This window comes from Prorops nasuta, unplaced genomic scaffold (assembly GCF_024137725.1).
Source record: "Prorops nasuta isolate Cenicafe-Biocafe unplaced genomic scaffold, Cenicafe_Pnas_1.2 PNAS00010, whole genome shotgun sequence".
In the NCBI taxonomy this organism is placed as follows: domain Eukaryota; kingdom Metazoa; phylum Arthropoda; class Insecta; order Hymenoptera; family Bethylidae; genus Prorops; species Prorops nasuta.
Window position 1 is genome coordinate 1,791,445 of NW_027116807.1, and position 18,197 is coordinate 1,809,641.

At 43.8% G+C, this 18,197-nt stretch overlaps 2 protein-coding genes across 4 annotated transcripts in view; one reads left to right on the top strand and one right to left on the bottom strand.

The window, feature by feature from the left end:
* Positions 1–270: 270 nt before the first annotated feature.
* On the bottom strand, positions 271–9,093 carry LOC136776625 (potassium voltage-gated channel protein Shaw-like). The gene is made up of 6 exons (XM_066732307.1): positions 8,502–9,093; positions 5,160–5,600; positions 3,025–3,312; positions 1,681–1,890; positions 987–1,157; positions 271–694 (listed from the first exon to the last, which is right to left on the bottom strand). The coding sequence occupies exons 1-6, from the start codon at positions 8,787–8,789 to the stop codon at positions 497–499; spliced, it is 1,596 nt and encodes a 531-aa protein (XP_066588404.1). The 5' UTR covers positions 8,790–9,093; the 3' UTR covers positions 271–496.
* Positions 9,094–12,233: 3,140 nt separating this feature from the next.
* LOC136776622 (uncharacterized) overlaps positions 12,234–18,197 on the top strand; it is a 43,787-nt gene continuing 37,823 nt past the window's right edge. For all 3 annotated transcript variants that reach the window (XM_066732298.1, XM_066732302.1, XM_066732301.1), the window contains exon 1: positions 12,234–12,682. In XM_066732298.1, the coding sequence (XP_066588395.1) occupies positions 12,494–12,682 (189 nt within the window). In that variant the 5' untranslated portion in view covers positions 12,234–12,493. The remainder of the gene's footprint in view (positions 12,683–18,197) is intronic.

The following is an 18,197-nucleotide window of genomic DNA, read 5'->3' on the forward strand; positions in this document are numbered from 1 at the left end:
AACAGCAGCTGTATACTGTATCATTAAATTTAAAGTTTCGTCATAAAACAATCCTGCCTTTTGCTTCGCTCAAACGACCAAGTTGTGGAGAATAAAAATCATCGATGGTCGCAGTAGGAATACATTGATGCGAGTCGCACGAAAAGGAGATAATTGAAGGGTTCTTATAACGATTGACGGATGAGTAATCCCATTAAAATCTGGCATTCGCCGATCGAAGGAGAGTACCGTCATATATCCGACGAAACAAATAAAAATAAGTGGTTTGCTCTTCCGAGTGGTTTTTAATTTCATTTCAAAGTACGTACAATTGAACGGACGAGAGACCACTGGAATTTTCGTAATTAAAGGCAAAGAAAATGATAAAAATGATATCCAGCGAGTTTTCTTCTTCTCCGCTCCTTCGGCTTGCTCTTCTTTTTATTGTTCGAGAGAAATCGTTCCTTTTTCATTTCAATCTTTGCGGCGAGAGGCGAGGTCGTAAAACAGCGGATCCTCAGGTGTTTGAGCGAGTAGTTTCTGCTTTGTCATAATCCTTCGTGGTACTTTCGGTGAAAACTGATTCATTTATCTTATCATTTGGCAGAAAGCTATTGTCACAAACTTTACTGACGTTTATTTGTTCCTTGCTCGCATTAACTGCTGCTGTAGGTGCTCGGTGATCCATTTCTGGCAAGCTGCTTATTATGCGAGGCTGTAATCGAAAAGATTCGTTCGTTAATTCTCCGTTTTCCTTTTGAAATATCAATAAGAATATATTTTGTTCGAGAAAATATTAGCCAATTCTCTCGGAGAGTATTTGTTTCATCGATACACGTAATATCAGAATTTCTTTAGCGAGGCTGTCAAGCGTCCAGCAATTAATGAAACAAGTTTAAAGGTTCAATTTGATCCTTCCGTAAGAAATGGCCAGTGGTCGAGTGATGGAGTGTGGGAAAGGGCGATGTTGGCACTGGTACTCGTGGAGATTATTCGTGAAAGTTGACCTGGAGTTGCAAAACGCTTTCTAGGCCAGTGGTGGCTGGCCGAGGCATCAGTGGCTCGGAGGTTTTTGACTCCTGCAGTAACGAATGGCACTGAATTGTGGATAGTCTGGCCCTTCTTGGAATTTCCGCCGGAAGTACCCTTCTCCTCTGCTTCGGGAGTTTGCTCCTTGCCTAAATAACGAAAAATCCATTAGATTCGATCCTCGTGTGATTTTTCCCTCATCGACCAGCGAAAGAAACTCATCCTCTCCTTCGAAAGGTCTTACATATCTAACGTCAATTTTAATCAATCGACGTATATATACATATAGCTACGTAGAGAAGCTTAGAGAAACTCGAGCTTCGTCCTCTGTGAGACTATTTGCATTTCGCCCCACAAAGGGTTGCGTTAAATGCCTAGAAGGGCTCGTTTCGTATAACCAAGCAGACTTCGAACTTAATTAAAGAGGCAAATTTAGTTTTGACTTCCGAAGCAACGAAGGGGAAGGGCCAATTTGGATTCGCATCGAATTAAAACTTGGCGTCGACCGAGTCGCAACACCAAATTTCCCATATTCTAATACTTCGGAGGAATCGGTACGATTTGCCAGGGGAACTTATGCAAACAGCTCAATTTTCCAGTAAAACGTACCAAATTGATGGAATATTTCATTAAGGATTTACAAGAGATAGATCGTCGAGAGTTAAATATTACCTGGGTATGAGAGTAGAACATTGAAAAATTGCTGACGATAACGGGGACCGGAAGTGCGATAGCAAGGACTCCGGCGAGAGCGCAGAGTCCTCCAATGAACATCCCTGGGAAGGTCTTAGGGGTCATGTCACCATATCCGACGGTTGTCATGGTGACCAGAGCCCACCAGAGTCCTCGTGGAATACTGTCAAAGTCGTTGTTAGGGTTTTCCTGAAAAATCAACGTACTGGAATACACCCGATACCTATACTCACCGGAGTGTGTCGCAGCCGCCACAACGTTTCTTTTTACACACACCGAGCATCACCCTTGTGTACACCTAGAGAGCCTCTCTCTCTCTCTCTCTCTCTCTCCCTCTCCCTCTCCCTCTCCCTAGGAGTAGCCTAAGTGCTTGTACAGCAAACTATTAAATTACTACCCGAGTCTTTCGTACACACAGAAAATTCAACGAAATGCCTAGCTCTCAATTCTTTCAATTATTTTCCTGCAGCACGCACTTCTCAATTTTTCCTACTTTTATATACCAATAATATTGAATGACAAACGTTAGGTAATACCTATATCGCTGTGCAAAATTCGAATATATAAAAAATTCAACAAAAAAAACCCCATTGCCCGTAGCTCTCCTTTCAAACTGTAAAAATTCAATTACATTCCGTTCAGGAATTCAATTCTACAGACAATTGCATGGTCTGTACAGGAAAATCTAACTACTACTGCAGTATTTCTCAATTATTCATGTATTAAAATCTTCTATGGTGCTTTCTTAACTCCAACCCTGTAATATATACATGTATTTATAACGTATCTGAATTATTCGCTTTGATTAATAGGAGCGGAGGAGAGCGAAGGATGTTCAAATTCAGCTCTATATAGCATAATTTCTCCTGAGACGCGAAAAAGAGGGTTGAATGCGCCCTAAGATGTTTTACAGGTTAATTTGTTTCCTCGAGCCTATTAAATGTGATCTATACTGCGGCGGAGCTGCTCTAATATATATTGAACAAGTCGAAGCCCTGGATCAAGAGGAGATTTGGTATTCTTTGCTATTCTCGGGGGAGTTTAATTCGCGCACAAAAACGTTTCATTATTCTTCCGAATGCCTTTTTTCGCTTCACATGAGAATCAGAGAAGAGAGGAGAGAGAGAGAAAGAGACTATTTTTCAAGATAAGAAAAGCTATAATTATAATGGATATTAATAATTATGCAAAAATTTGTCTAATGCTCGTCTAAAAGTTAATATGACAATTCTTTTTTTATATAATCTTAAAATTTTAGAAATTCACTAACTTGAGTACAAATAATAAAATGATAAAATTCTCCAATTTTTTTCGTATACATACCTGAAGACGCTCGGCGTAGAAAATGAGACTGGCAAAGACGACGATGCCGAATACGACGAAGAAAACAAGCAGCGCAAATTCTTCAGCGGATGCTTTGAAGGTGTGGATGAGGATCCTCAGTCCCGGAGAGTGTCTGGTCAATTTAAACAGTCTGAGGACACGCGTTATGGAGAGTAGTTCGAGGTAAAGATTGGGCTCGCTAAGAAACTCTATGTAAAAGCTGAGAGTGGCCGTCAGATCGATCGCATTCACCGGAGAAACGGCGAATCGCTTGAGATTGGGGCTGACCTGAAACAGAATCCGGCTAGTTTGCTTCGTGGAAAATTGACCGCGCGCGCCAGCACAAAAGCTAACCCCGCTTTCCAATTAGACTACGATTTATCGCCGCTTCGTTGAGCCGTCAATGGCCGTTCGCCATCTTCCATTAAGTCGATCGCCAGGCCGAACAAAGCTTTTTATAATTTCTTATCCAGGAAAAAGCTTCCTCGACACGTTCAATCTTATTTCCACCTTTATTCGATCGCCGCGATTCCTTAAACCTTCGAAAATGGTCTTTCCTTAAATTCTTTCCTTTTTTTATATTTATGTATATATGTTAGATTTCGTCTTGCATTCGTTAAACCGTAATCTCGACTCGAGTACCAACGTGGACCAAAGATTGCGTATTTTTAATTTTACACGGCACGCATTACCCACCCTCCGGAAAACTAATCACACTCTCTAAACTTGGCATTACTTTACTCTGTAAATTTTTCATAGACAAACTTTGTTTCTGTGGAAAGATTTTCTCTTAAACGATAATTAATCGTTTCGCTCGCATTATGTTTTCATAAACTAAAACTCTCATCCAATATTACTGCAGTTTTCATTTACCTTTGATCTTTTTACCGAACGGTTATGAAAAAATAACCAATTGAAAATTTTAATTACTTAGAAATTGTTTCGATCGAACCTCCTCTTAGGGCAACTATTTATTACGACCTTAATTTCTTCTTCGATATACTCCGTCTTTCTTAGTCCTATCAGCACCCAATTTTCTTCGTTTCGTTTATTACCGGCGTACTGCATACAACGATATATCAATACTCTCTCTATCTATGTAGATATATATATATATATATATATATATATATATTTATATAGTATAGACAGCTAGTATAATAGGATTAAAATTGGATTTCCAACCTTCCCCCCAACTTCCTCTGCAAATTTCTATTCCACCTCGATGTTCGATTCGCGAAATATTTATGCGCGCAGTTGCAAAACTCATCTTGCCCTTTTCTCCCTTTCTCTCTTTCTCCGAAAATCAAAGTTGTCTTCCTGCAACGAAAAACTCGTCGTTTGAATTTTACACAAGTTTATATTTATTCCCTCGGAGAGAGATAACTCGATAGTTAAATATTTATCCGACGAAACGGGTCATGGAGAAAATTTGCCGAGTCAACGGTAAATTCTGCATAATCGAATCGCTACGGTAAATGGCAAAATTATATGATTCGGACTTGCGAGTCGAAGATGTGCAGGCGAGTGTGCCAAATGAAGTAATATCGAGCAGATGAACGTTCCAAGACTCGACGATGCGAGGATTCATTGGGAGTCGGGGGTTGGCTGGCTGGCTGACTGCTTGGGTCTCGTAATTGTGAAAGCTGCGTGCAACAGGCTGCAAGAGATTACGCGCTTACAGTCCTATTCAGGAGAGACACTGTGAATTTAGAGAGTTGCCATAGAGATATGGAGCGAGTCACGGCTAGCTGCTTAGTACCTTGGTACACGCGATGCAAAGAAAATCTTCCTAGACGAGATAAAGCGCGCTCGCTGGAAACCCTCCGGTTCCTCCACTAATACGCCAGCACTAGCATAATTTTCCAACTTTGCTCCACGCGTTTCGCCTAATATACTCTCAATTGAGCATATTCGAAGGAACAGCTTCGAGAGTAAGAAACTATTGAAGAAATTTTCTCTCGAATTTTTTAATCTCGCCCGAGCAGTTTTTTATATTTCTTGCTCTTTTGCTCTATTGAGAATATGCAACGGGAATTTGGTTAATTTATCAGTAGAATAACCGTTTGGAAATTCAGGGGAGCAGTAGAATGTTTGTTTAAATTTAAGATGAGAGCGAAGGAATTAAGACGTACCAGGCATCTCAGGGCAATTTCCAGCGTGAACCAGGCGTTACACGTGTGCTCGAGGTAGTAAAAGGCTTTGTTAGGCTTTACATCGGTGTCGTTGGACGTCCCGGTGATTTTTTCCAGGGTCATCGACCTCGCGTGGACCTCCAAGTGGCTCGTTTTCAGGCAAAAGCACAAAACCGAGAGGCAGATGAAGAGAATGGAGATACAAGCTATGCACTTGGCCAGAATGGACGAGCATGGTTCGTCGAATAGCGACCAGATCCTCAGACGAAGTCTTTGCCACTTGCTCAAAGCGTTGCAATTGTATTCTTCCTCTATCCCGAAGAGTCGAGCCACTTCCTCCTCGCTCAACTTCTCTCCTTCAATGTCCAGCTTCTCCAGAATGGCAAGAGTTGCCTGTGTGTCTCGGTGAACGCTGTAAGTACTCCAGCAGCAAGGCTCCACCTGCAAATTTCAAATTCTCTCTCTCTCACACACACACACTTTCCTTTTTTATTTTTCTTCTAACTTCGCGTCGAAACAATCGTATTTTCTTACCAATTAATCATCATACGTAACGATCAACTTCCCAATTAAACGAGATGTTAACTTTGAGAGAGATGGCCAACGATCTTATATCAAGGGAGTCGAGAATAAACAGAAGATACTATATATGTACAATCATTAATTAATAATTCAACGAACGATTCCTATTTAACCCCTATCGACAAATTTATTAGTGCACGACGCGTTTACGGTTATCTAGTTGTAATCGTGATCACGTGCTCGTATCCATGACTGAATCGGCGAATCAAAATTGGTGGAGGGTATTAGCCCCCCCCCCCCCCCCCCTCTTTCCGAATACGAGGAGACCGGCCAGCAGAGTGTGATTTACCATGCGTAGCACGACGATCGTGGAAAGCCAAAAGCAGAGTGTATTCTGGTTTATATGGTATACACGAGCTATCTAACCCAATCAGACGTACAAGCGATTTTCCGAACCTTCCAAGCGACAAGCACATAACTCTACCTAAATGAGATAGATGATTGGTCGCTTTTATTGCACGGATTATCCTCCTCTTTAGCCCTAACCAAAACGGAACGTTCAACGATTGAAAAGCTCCAATAGAGTTAATCAGCCATTTCCTACGTGATCCAAAGTTTAAATTCACGTGTTTCGTTTAAACCCTAATTTTGTTATCCTCCGGTTAAACGATTCGTAATCACCTAGTGATCCCACAACAATTGTTTCTCGCGTTTATATATTTTTTCTCTGCAATTTTTCTTTCTGGAATTTTTATGTCCTGTTAAAAAAATGAAACTATGCTTCTTCTACAACCAAAGAAATATTACGTTAAAGGTTAAACTTTCCATTCGAGCAGCGACTGTCGAAATACTCGGAGCCAATCCAATTACAGAATTGCCACGCGCTCTTCGGAATCTGATTTTAAAATAAACTCGAGCGAGAGGGTATGAAATCGCAGTTTACGAGGGACGTTAGGGCAAAATTAACGTGATTTTACGAGGAAACGGTTTACCGTTACCGATTAAATGGCCACCCACGCCAATTGAAAATAGAATCTGGAAATACTAGCTTTTGCAGAGATCCGCGGTCCTTGGGTCTTTTCTTAGGGCTGCAAAGTCGAGCGAAACGGCCAAATTTTCGGTCCAACTTAACTTGCCAATCTGATCAATTGAATTCCCCTCCAGAATTCCTCTTATAGTCTGAGAAACAATAAGCTTCGCGCCAACAGCTCGATGTATTATTTTGAGAAACCTCTCCGCAAGCCGATGGGAGAGAGATGGTCCTTTCTGCCAAACTCGAAATAACCGATAAATTGGTAAATCCGTATATGGAGTTACGAGCACTCGAAGCTTTTTCCGATATTCTTAAATATTTATGTCTACCCGCGAAAGAAAGCTAAAATAAATGATAAAAATACACTTGGTATTTGCGAGGCTGTAATAATATAATAGCCAAAGTAAAAATTCATTCCTTTCGTTTTAACATTTACCAGCTTCTCTGTTTCATGATTTTTTCACTCGTATTTTTGTATTATATATATATATATATATAATTTACAGACATGTCTACTTTTATCGTTTATCATGAAGGATGCAGCGCTGATTTTCCAGAAAAGTGGAAAGTGTTGACATTTTTGCAGCTCCCTTTGGTATTTGTGCCGAGGGGACACAAAATTCCTTAACGCATTCGTTCTATTCTGCATCGCGTAGCAAAACTAAACTCGAGATATTTCTATTGCTCTACCGCTATGCGTTTCAGGAATTTAACTGCCAATCCAATTTTCGTATAATAATACATTTAAGCCGCGAATAAAGAAAACTTTTCACTGCTGAAAAATGTCATTGCACTGGTATGATTTGCATCGTGGTGAATGATATAATTTAGCTGTTAATAAATAAATGACCATGAAAAAATATTATGCAGTAAATTGAAATTCGGTCTATTTTTCAAAATTATTCATTTTCTTCCAACAATTTTAACAATCGGTTTTCGCTTTTATATACGTGACAATTGAATCACTGAACGAGATTCTTGCATACTTGAATCATTCGTACTACCTAATAACTTTCGTTACATATGCTGATCTATAAAGAAGGGAGGAGAGGGGGGGGAGGGGTAACCGACCTTTGGCGTTTGGGCCATTTAATTATTTCGTAGCCTCCGCCCGAGTAAATCCTTCCTCCCATCCCTCATTGCTCCGAAAATGAACCCGGCGCAATTCAGCCGAGTAACTAATTCAAGGACGCGCAAATATTTGATTCGAAGTGGCACGAGCGTTTCGGTAAGCTTCGGAAAATTCTCTTTTTTCCGCCCCTCGGCCTGCAAGACCGCTCGAGACATTAACCTTAAGGATTGGAGCTCGGAGCTTCTGCCGCGAGAAAGGACTATTGTTGGGGAACCCTCTTTCCCTCGAATACCTGAAAATTGTTTGACTCGGATGTACAAGAGGAGGAAGTAGTTTCTCCGAGGGTCAAACGTTTCGCGATGGGTCTGACCCATGTATATATATACGGTATGGAGAATGGCCGACAAATGCGACGCGCGCGCTGCTCGACTCTACAAGGATTTTGGAGATGGTGAGAGGGGGGAGGTGGAACTAAATCGGGACAGACGCGTGCTTGCCGGCGAACGACGATGCTCCCAGAGCCAACTGCAGGATAAATAAGCGAGGGATTGAGCAATACTGCAGTTTTTGTTTTTAACGAAGCACCGGTCGTGCACAACGAGCGTACCGTGTGGCACGTGCAGCTTAACAGTTGCAGAAGATTTAAGAATAGAAACTCGCGTCGATCGCTAATCCCTGGAAGGATGCGATAAGAAATAAAAATAGCTCGTTGAACCTGATTGGAGTCGAGTCCCCAAAACTCGAGCTCCTCCTCGAAGAGAGGTCCGCAGACATCGGTAGGATAATGCAGCTTTCCCGTGCGGTAGTAATTGAGAACTTGGGCGAACACTCCCGGATGCCGATCGAAGAAGAACTCGTTCAGGATCGGATCGTAGTTGACGAGCGCCTCCGTTAAGCGGGACAACCTCGTGGCCGGAATTTTCTTCAGGGTCGACTTGTAGGTCTCGTGACGGATCCCACCTACGTTGAGAATCACTCGATCGTTCAATTCTACCCTCCTCATCTTCCGCGAGTCCTCGTCGATCGCATGGCGCACGTGATAGCGCCAATTCCGCGACCTTCGATGGAAAGACTCTCGAAGATCCAGAGCCCTATTTGGTTGGAATGGCGAGAGAGGAGGAGAAAAATTGTGTGTGATGTAAAGTTTATATCCTAACGCGAATCGCAGTCCAACGAAAATTACCGAACGATCGACTCCTGATACGCGACGCTGCGAACAACTACCGCAGCTCGTAATTAACGGCCGGTTACACGCGAAACTTATCAATAACTATTCGAGAGCGAAGCACGAAATCGCGGCCACTCGAGAAAAGGAACAACTACGCCAACTACGTGCTTCCCGCTTCTATAAATTCGTTTCTGTTTATTTGCGCTGCTAACTGCGGTTCAACTGCCATTGGCTACCGAACCATCACGATTCTTGGACTTGCTACTTTTTATTTCTCTCTCTCTCTCTCTCTCTCGGAGTCTAAAGGATTTTATTAGCGTATCGACTAAACGCGTTAAATTAAAATAGCTATGATAGAGGAAGCGAGCCCTCCAAATGTCTATATGCAAATATCATTTGCATTTCACGAAACAAATTACAAAGTTGATTTTTGAAAATCAATTTGAAATGCAAATTTATTCAGATTGATATTTATTCTCTGCTTTATATCGTGCTAGACTTATAATTTCACACATTCGTATAAATTTGTTGAGCCTTATGCAAAAAGCCATACAGCCAGTTTGAGTAAATTATAAATATTTATGTGAAAATGAAAGGGAAATGAACAAGAGCGTACAGTTTAGTTATAAATAAATTTTATTTATACAAAAAGTTTAATGCTCGCCTCCTCTCTTACGTCACAATATATTTATTGATCAATGTCAGAGTTTTCACGCTTTCTTTTCTACCGGATGAGAGCTTTCGTCACTTTTAACCATCTCGAATACATGCACGTAGGTACCGTATATGTATGTACATCACTTACGCCGTATATTTCGAGCGGCGCTGTACAAAAAACAGGAAACAAATGTTGCAGAAAGATGAGTCGTACATCTAAATTGCACAGGAACTACGATATTCTTTTATTCCTTTTCCCCCGCGAGGCCTTTTCAAATTCAATACAATGAAAAATACATAAAAATCTCTCGTGTACTCACGATTAACAAAGAAACATATTTGCAGTGTTTGAGTATGTACCATATGGCAGCCACCCACACATATGTTTCAGTTGTTCAATTCGGAATATCGATAAAATGAGGAAAAGTTAAATTTAATTTTCTGAAAAATCTATGAAAACCTTTGTCGTGATGATATATCGAGGTGATCAAAATTTCATGTCAATTCTTATGGAAAATTCACATTCTACGCCATTCGAGAAATAATAGAAGAATCCGAGAGCGTAAAAAATTGTTACTTTCTACGAATTTACAGTACACTCTCTTTTTATAACCAATATATAGAATCGTGTGTACGGCACAGCGTGCCATCTTCACCTTTAATCCAGTTTCGCGTATCGAATAAGTAATTTCCCTCTGATAAAACACGACGTACGAGAGTAAGTAGAATTGGTCGATCATGTAGGAAATGGGTTATCAGTAGAAAAGCAGAGTTTTTTCCAACAAGTGGAACAAGTAGAACGACCATGGTATTATACCGACAGCAACAAAATACCCAGTAGAAACACCGTTAAATGTAGTACCACTCAGCGATCAGTAAAGTTTCCACAATTTCCACATTTCCCAGAGCATTGGGACTAAACGACTTTACCAGGGTTGGTCAATAGTTTTACGTGGGACGATAAAATCGTTTAGCGTTGATACCGACGGAGCTTTTCCCCTTTAAACGCAACAAAGTCTCACAGGAACAACGAACAGCTTACCATCGAGTGGTCCCATAAATCCACAACGAAAAGCAAAGAAACAGCATCGACGTAGCGACAACGTTTATCGCAAGTGGAATTTTCATCGATGGTAAAAAGCTGAAATTGTGTGGGAGGGCGAGTGGCAGCACTCGTTGCATATTACGCATTACCCCTGATATATGGAGAAGGCTTGACGCCTATGCGAAAAAGCATGGAAAACGCTATCTACTGATCGCGTAGTGCGCAACGAATCCCTTCAAAGCTCGAACCCAACCTTAACACCGATGCTCGCCTCTGAGCCCAGCTCTATACCTTTTCCACTCGACTTTTTTCCGCTCTCTCGCACACTTACTCACATGTCACCACCTCATATCGTCGCTGCTCGCTTCATAAAATCCCTCGAAATATTCTTCGTGAAATTCTGCGCAATTATTTATTAAACGCGTCGTCGTAAATGAGTATTATGCATATATGTGTGTCTGTATTTTCTACAAAATTGACGACAATCTCGTACGTGGTTCGTTATAATTATCAAAGATAAAATCTCTGGAGATTTATTTCTACATATATATATATATTACCTATATAGGAGAGAATTTGAAGCTCGGATGCGCGATTATCCCGAGTTTCCTCCTAGCAGCACCACTCGCAATTACATTATCTCGAGCGCGAGCGGAAACTCACGCGTTATTCGAATTTTGCCAATTTCCGAGGGACGCGCATCAGCGTTGGCTAAGAGCTGCTGGGCGCAATGGTTGATCGAGGAGAAGCTTTATCCCCTCGAGGATTTTACTGGGTAGATCCCAGAGTATGAGTAGGAGGGAGGGGGGGGGGGGGAGGTTGAGTAAGAGAGCCCGAAGGTATTGGCGTGGAAAGTTGTAGCAGCAACATTGATTCTCAAGTATCGGAGTGCTCGGATGATGATGGTGGAGCGCTAATGCCGCGACTCGTGCAGGAAGGTTGGATTTTCGAGGACGAGGCGTGTGTGCCACGCGAGAGAACCTCGAGTATTATTTCGCACATTGGATGTATGCTCGGTGGAAGCAGAGCGATGGACGATGCGTGATACGGTATCTTGAGCTGGCTCGATGGATTGGCGTGACGGTTGGGAGGGAAACGAACGAGCAAGATGTTGCATCCCACGCGAGGGTGAATGTGAATGAGCGGAGCAATGGATTTAACGTTGGGGGATGAAAGAGAGAAGGACCGAGATCTAGCACGAGTTTCGGGTCGAAGAGAGACGCGTGGTGCACGGTTGGACGAGAGAGAGGGAAGATTCGATTTGGATCGCGAAAGGAAGAAGGAAGGATCGGAGGCGCGCGCACGCACACGCGCACATGCACACACGGATGGTTAGTGGAGGGTAGGAGGGTGCGGTGGGGGGGGGGGGGGTGTGCGCCGTGGACGGGGCGCGTCGCGTCGGCGTCTGCGCGAGGGAGGGTGTGCGTGCGTGGCGGCGTCGCTGGCGTCGCGGCTCGGTTGGGCTGGGTTGCCAGAGCTCGGTGGTGGCTCGTCGAGAGTGAGCGGGACCAGAGCGAGGGAGCGAGAGAGAGAGAGAGAGAGGGGCCGAGCAGAGGGGGTGGGAGGGTGGAGAAAATGCCAGTGGCAATGCTCGTGGAGCGCGAACAGCCCGGAGCGGAGAGGTAGTCTGCCGCCGGAGGCGCAGCAGGCAACTGGGCCCAGGAACCCGGGCCCCGGGGCCTCGTGTCGCCCCTTCCGATCTTCGTCGTCGTCGTCGTCGCCGTCGCCGTGGTGAAAAATCGATCGACCTCTCGGTGCCGACGTCCACGTCGCTCGTCGCTTCTCCGAGGCTGATCGTCCTCTCGCAGAGCCGCACCCCCTGGCCGTACGGCCGATCATGGTGAGGGCCCCGCAGAACGCAATGGGACCGACCACCGGTGGTGGACTCGCGCAAACTACCACCAGGAAGATCCATCAGGATGAGATTGCGATGAATCCGAGAAACCTCGCGTCGACCATCGCTTCCGGGATGCGACACGATGACATCCCTCAACTCAGGACCACCACCACGTCTTACCATCCCCAGGTATCAGCGAGCAGCCTCTCTTCTCTCCTTCCTCTCCTACGTCCTTCGCTCAAACCCACGCTCTCCCTCCTACGTGGCTCCATGTTTCCCTTTAAAACTCCATTCCAGCCTGCTGCTGCAAACTTCCTACCAGCGTGTTTACATTTTCCTACGAAAGATCACTCAAACTCTCGCCGAGCGACCCACTACCAATTGGATAATCCTCTTTTCCTTCTTCTATTTCTATTTATCTTTAGCCATGCCAAGGGATTAATCGAGTTTCGTCAGGCTTTCTCTTAATTTATCGTCGCCACCCCACTCCCCCCTCTCTATCTCCTTCGAACGGTGTGCTATGCTTCCTCCCATGTGTGTGCGTGTCTGTGTACGTGTATCTCTTTGTGCGCGGTTGATAGACATCGGGAAAGAAATATTCCTGTCTCACGCTCCTCCTCCTCCTCGCAGCAATCTTCTTTCCTTACTATCGCGTTTACACGATCGATAATCGTACTTTTCTCCGCGCTAATTCATTCATCGTCCCTACAAACTTGGACTCTGTATTTTACTCTCCTCCTGCCTCTCCGTTAAGCGCTGCCGAAAACAGAAATGGCAAGGGTGGGGGGAGGGTAAGTGGGAGAGAGAGAGAGAGAGAGAGAGAGAGAGAGAGAGAGAGAGAGAAGTAGGAGGGGGTGGCTGACTCGCGTTAACCCAGTTTTATTCCTGTTGAATCTGGAAAGGCGAGTGTCAAAGGACAGTTGTAATATTTGCCGTACCAGCCCAAGAGAAATTTGCAATGTTTCCTTAAAGGTGAATCGTAATAACGCGTTGTAATAATCGAGCAGTGAGGAAACTACAGTGATTGTTTCACCCCTCGATCTCTCGCCTAGCCGAAATCTCTTCTAGTCCGACCGAGTATAATTAACATCTTGTCGACGAGCGGGTCAATGCGGCGGGGTCAGCTTAACTTTGCTCATTTCTTTCGAATAAATATTATCTCTGACCAACCGCTATTTACCAACCGTTAAATTGTGCAAGAGCTTATATCTATATCAGAATTTACGATTCCCGTGATACTACGTCCGGATTCTCTCCTTTTTAACGGGATTAGAATATTATTTCCGAGAGAGAGAGAGAGAGAGAACGCGTCTCAACCTGCAGATTCTAATACCATCTACGTTAAGTGAGATTTCTCATGGATGGAACGCGAAGCTTCAATTTCTAAGCCATTTAACCGTAGAGATTCATAAGTATCTTAATTGAATGGCGTGAAATTTCAAGTGACGCCAATGCATATGCAGTTTAGGGTATTAATTCCTATGGATTTTCCAATATTTGACTAGTTTTCTCTGGCGATTAAGGCCCCGGAATGCAATTCCCAAATAGTTTCACCGTAAAGATTCGCAGATATCCTAACGTAATAATGGCAGATTCAAACGGCCCACCAATACACGTGCACCGCACCTCCACAGAATCCATGCCTCTGATTCTATAAATTGCCTTATCGATAAGGCGTTAAAGCCCTATTACCGAGCAGTTTTAGTCGCATAGATCGTAATCCAATGGCATCGAATTCAAGCGAGCACCAACGCTGCGCGCGGATATATAGCGATACTAACTATAGGAAACAGCGTGGCTATAACGCTATAAATTTCCCGATATTTAGCGGGGACGTAGACAAACACGAGATACGTTCGAACAGCAATATTGACAAGGTGCTAATTAAAACTGACAAGTACGAAATTATTTGCAGCGTGGGGCCGTATTTGCGTTAATTGCGTCGATGCGTGTTTAATTGGGCCGCGCGCGGCCTACGGATTCTCCGTGTCTTATTAGAACGTCTGGCCATTCATCTATTTTTCTCCTTTTTTTACTATACCCGAACACGCGCTATCCCGCGTCAAAGTCCTGCTACATCTTACATATATACGTTATTATCGTTGTTCCACGAGCAGCTTTGTCACACGCTCGTTCGGCTGTCTGCAACGCGTATATCCTCTACTCTCGAGCAATTGGAGGTAAAGCGATTGATCCAAGCCAGGCGAGCAAGCTTTTTCATTTGGTGGAGCGAGCCCTCCCCGTTTTCGAGCGTCCTTAATTCAATTGGGACAACGATCCATTATTATTGGAAAACAATTAAGCGACGTAGCAGCTTTAAGAGGAGAATTGATAGGGTATTCGCTATTTGGAAATATCGTGTTGCCAATGAGAGGCGTGCACCGATGCTCCAGCAATCATAAACGCGACGACGTTGAGCGATAGAAGTATAAAACGTGGCGTGCACTATATTGGTAAGTTTTATTGATGCCCCCTACTAAGGGTGTTAGAGAAGGGGGGGGGGGGGATGACAGATGCAGGGCTCGTCCCAGCGGCGAGTTTCGCTAATGGCCTAGATGGGGGTCACGTGGCAAACGATGATCCTCCTGCTACCCTGCAACTCTGCTCTCACCCTTCTTACGTACATATATATATATACATATATAAGTGCACGATACGGTCAATCCTTCCTCAGCCATACACCGGAATAAAAGTGCAGCAGCTTTCTTTCACTCGTCGCACATTCGCCGAATGGCCCGCATATACACACGTTTCCCTTTATTCCGAACTCCCTTCACTCGAGAGCATACACATGTACCATACACTATAGCATATTCCTTCTTATTCCATTATGTCATCCATATTTTTCATCCAATTGCCGCATTCAGTAGTACAGCTCAGGCACTTTATTATTGCACTTGACCCAATGCTGCCGCTCCACTCGCGACTCCCTTTCATAGATTCAGCCTCCACTACGTCCACCCCTCCCCCCCCCCCCCTTTATCGCCAAAGTCGGCTCTAAGAACTTAAAGTGGCGGGATCTCGACGCTGCTGCTGCTGCCGCGTACCTCCCGCCCACATCCGTGCATAGAACTTGCTGAAAAATCCTCGCATTTCATGCTCGAGCTCCGCTCGCCGATCGGCGTTAGATATTGAATCTATTCAAGAGAGAAAGAAAGGTCTGCACGGTTTTCTTCTAGGAAATTAAAGAAAATTCATGGAGCACCTAGGTTTTATCGTCGCGAGAGTTTCGAAGCTGGATGGAATGGCGACGAAGCGCCAGAGGACTCGATAAAAAGTTTCCTTTTCGCTAGAGTGCTCCTAGGGCTGCGCGCGTGCGTTAATTTGTAGAAAATAGAGGTTGAAAGTTTAGCTTGCGGTTAAACGGGAAAGCTAGGGTGCTGGTTCCAGCTGAGGCTCCCTCTTTCTCTTTCTTTCGGCGCCGAATGAAAAAGTTGACGCGAATGGAAGAGCGATGGGAGAAAAAATGAAGAAAGTGGGCTGCTAGGAGGGATGACGTATTATAGTAAAGGGGAGAGAGAGGGTGGATTTAAGCAGTACTGCCATTAGGGAGTCACGTGCTTGTTACAAGGCGAAGCTGAAGAGACGCCAGAAGTGCTGAGAAGTGCATGCTTTAGCTCCGCCGCAAATAGATATAATGAGCTTGTCGTAGACACAATTGTTGACTAGCCTTAATTACCTATAGAGAGGGAGGGAGAGACATTCTATGCACGTGTGTACGTGCACCATACACGCTCAGCCATCAGCCACAGATACAGTTTGTCAAGGCACTCGTTCAGCTATGGCACAAGCAGCATAGACTCGCCTTAATGAGTTTACCACCTGAGAAACTTTGGCGTTCACGCGGGCGACCACCACTCGCGTGTATATATAAAACCGATTCTGCCAGACCGTAGTGCTATTCTCGCTTATCGATAAAAACCTTAAGCTTCCTTTCGCGCACCGCCAGCTCTATTTAACATTCGTCCCGCTTCACACGCAGCTGATATCGAAATTATTTTCTCATTCTCACCAGCGATGCTCTTCCCATAGCGTCGAACCGCTTTAAAAACCAATCACTCCGTGCTCCAATTTACCGAGCTACCTCTTATTACCAGTAATATATTATTAAAATCATTTCGCACGCCCGATGAATGCCATTCGCGTATTACGTTGGTATTTGTGGGCCGCGCAACGTGTGCCGTACACCGCGGAGGCCGAGAACGAACAATCTGTTAAATGCCAAGTTATTGTTATATAGCATAATTTTCGCGTCCGATAGAATTGATTTGGCGCGCTCATTGTTGCTCCATGGCGTTCCGTAAAGGTGGAGAAAGAGAGAGAGAGAGTATAGGATGAGCGTGGAGGAGCTGCATCGGCAAACTATAGAGAGAGAGAGAGAGAGAGAGAGAGAGAAGGGGATGGGATGGGATGCATGGGCGATGAAACGGGACCGAGCCAGAACGATACGTTTCCATTGAATAATTTTAATTCGATCCGTTGCTGTGTCCTTCCCGTCGACCGATATAGAACGTCAAAGTTATACGCTCTCGATATAGACAATATTAATGTTCTTTATAGGAATCTACGCGCCTCGAGCAAATATGTACACAGCCGCTATTTCACTTTTTCTCCTTTAATCTTATTACGCTTGTTAAAGCGTAGCGCGCGCGTCAGACCCTTCGATTTATCCAGTCATCTTGACTGATGTGCTTTTCAGGTGTATTAACACTTTGCATTCCAAACATAGTAGCATATTGATTATTAGAATCTGCCCGTCCTTGCCCACACTACCATATATACGTATGTCACGAACATGCATCGAGCTCGTCTCATTGGACAAGAAAGGCATATAGGCAAATCAACACTCGGCTTATCTTATCTTCCCTCAGCCCTGCTCCACTCTGCTCGGTTATCCTCGCAAATCCTCGCTATATCGACCAGCAAATATATTTACCAATTTCCATCGCACCGTTATATACCTCCGGACATTCTAACTACGCGCGGATCCTACACAGAGAAGCTCGTTGGATGAAAAAATTATCTCGAGAGAAAATGTTATAGTCGCAATTTTGGCACGCCCCGATCGTTGCGTCGTGCGCTCATTTTTCGAATTACCCTTTACGGAACTCGCATTGCGATGACAAAAATTCCAACGATTACGCTGCAACGAAAATCTACTTGACAAAAAATTCAGTCTGGATGGAAAAACGTTAACCGACGACGATAACTATTCTTAATTAAGGTGTGCGCAACGCAAATACTACGGATTTCTCTGCAGTGTTGTGCTTCGTTTTATTTTTCTTCTTTTTTCCTTTTAATTAACCGTCATATCCGCGGATCACTCACTTTGTAACGAATTGTTACGAACCATTTGAGCCGAAACCTACGCTGTCTGATATTTGCTCAATTTTTTCACTATCAGCACTTATTTAGATCGCACGGAGCTTGTTAGCGTGAAACAAAAATATACTCTATCGTTCTAATATAAGGTATATCCTTTGTTCCAAGGATTCGGATTTAAAATAAAATAAAATCCAGGCAATTATCGATTTTAACGAAGTGTCTCGAGTCCGTAGATTCGCCAACCTGATTGGCTAGTCTTTTTCGGAAATAGCTTGTGAATTTACGTGAAATTGATTCGTCGCTGTAGATTGTTGCTTATTAAATTGGTTCTAGTTTCTGCAATGTAAAATTTACATTCGACGAGAAGGTATGGCAATGC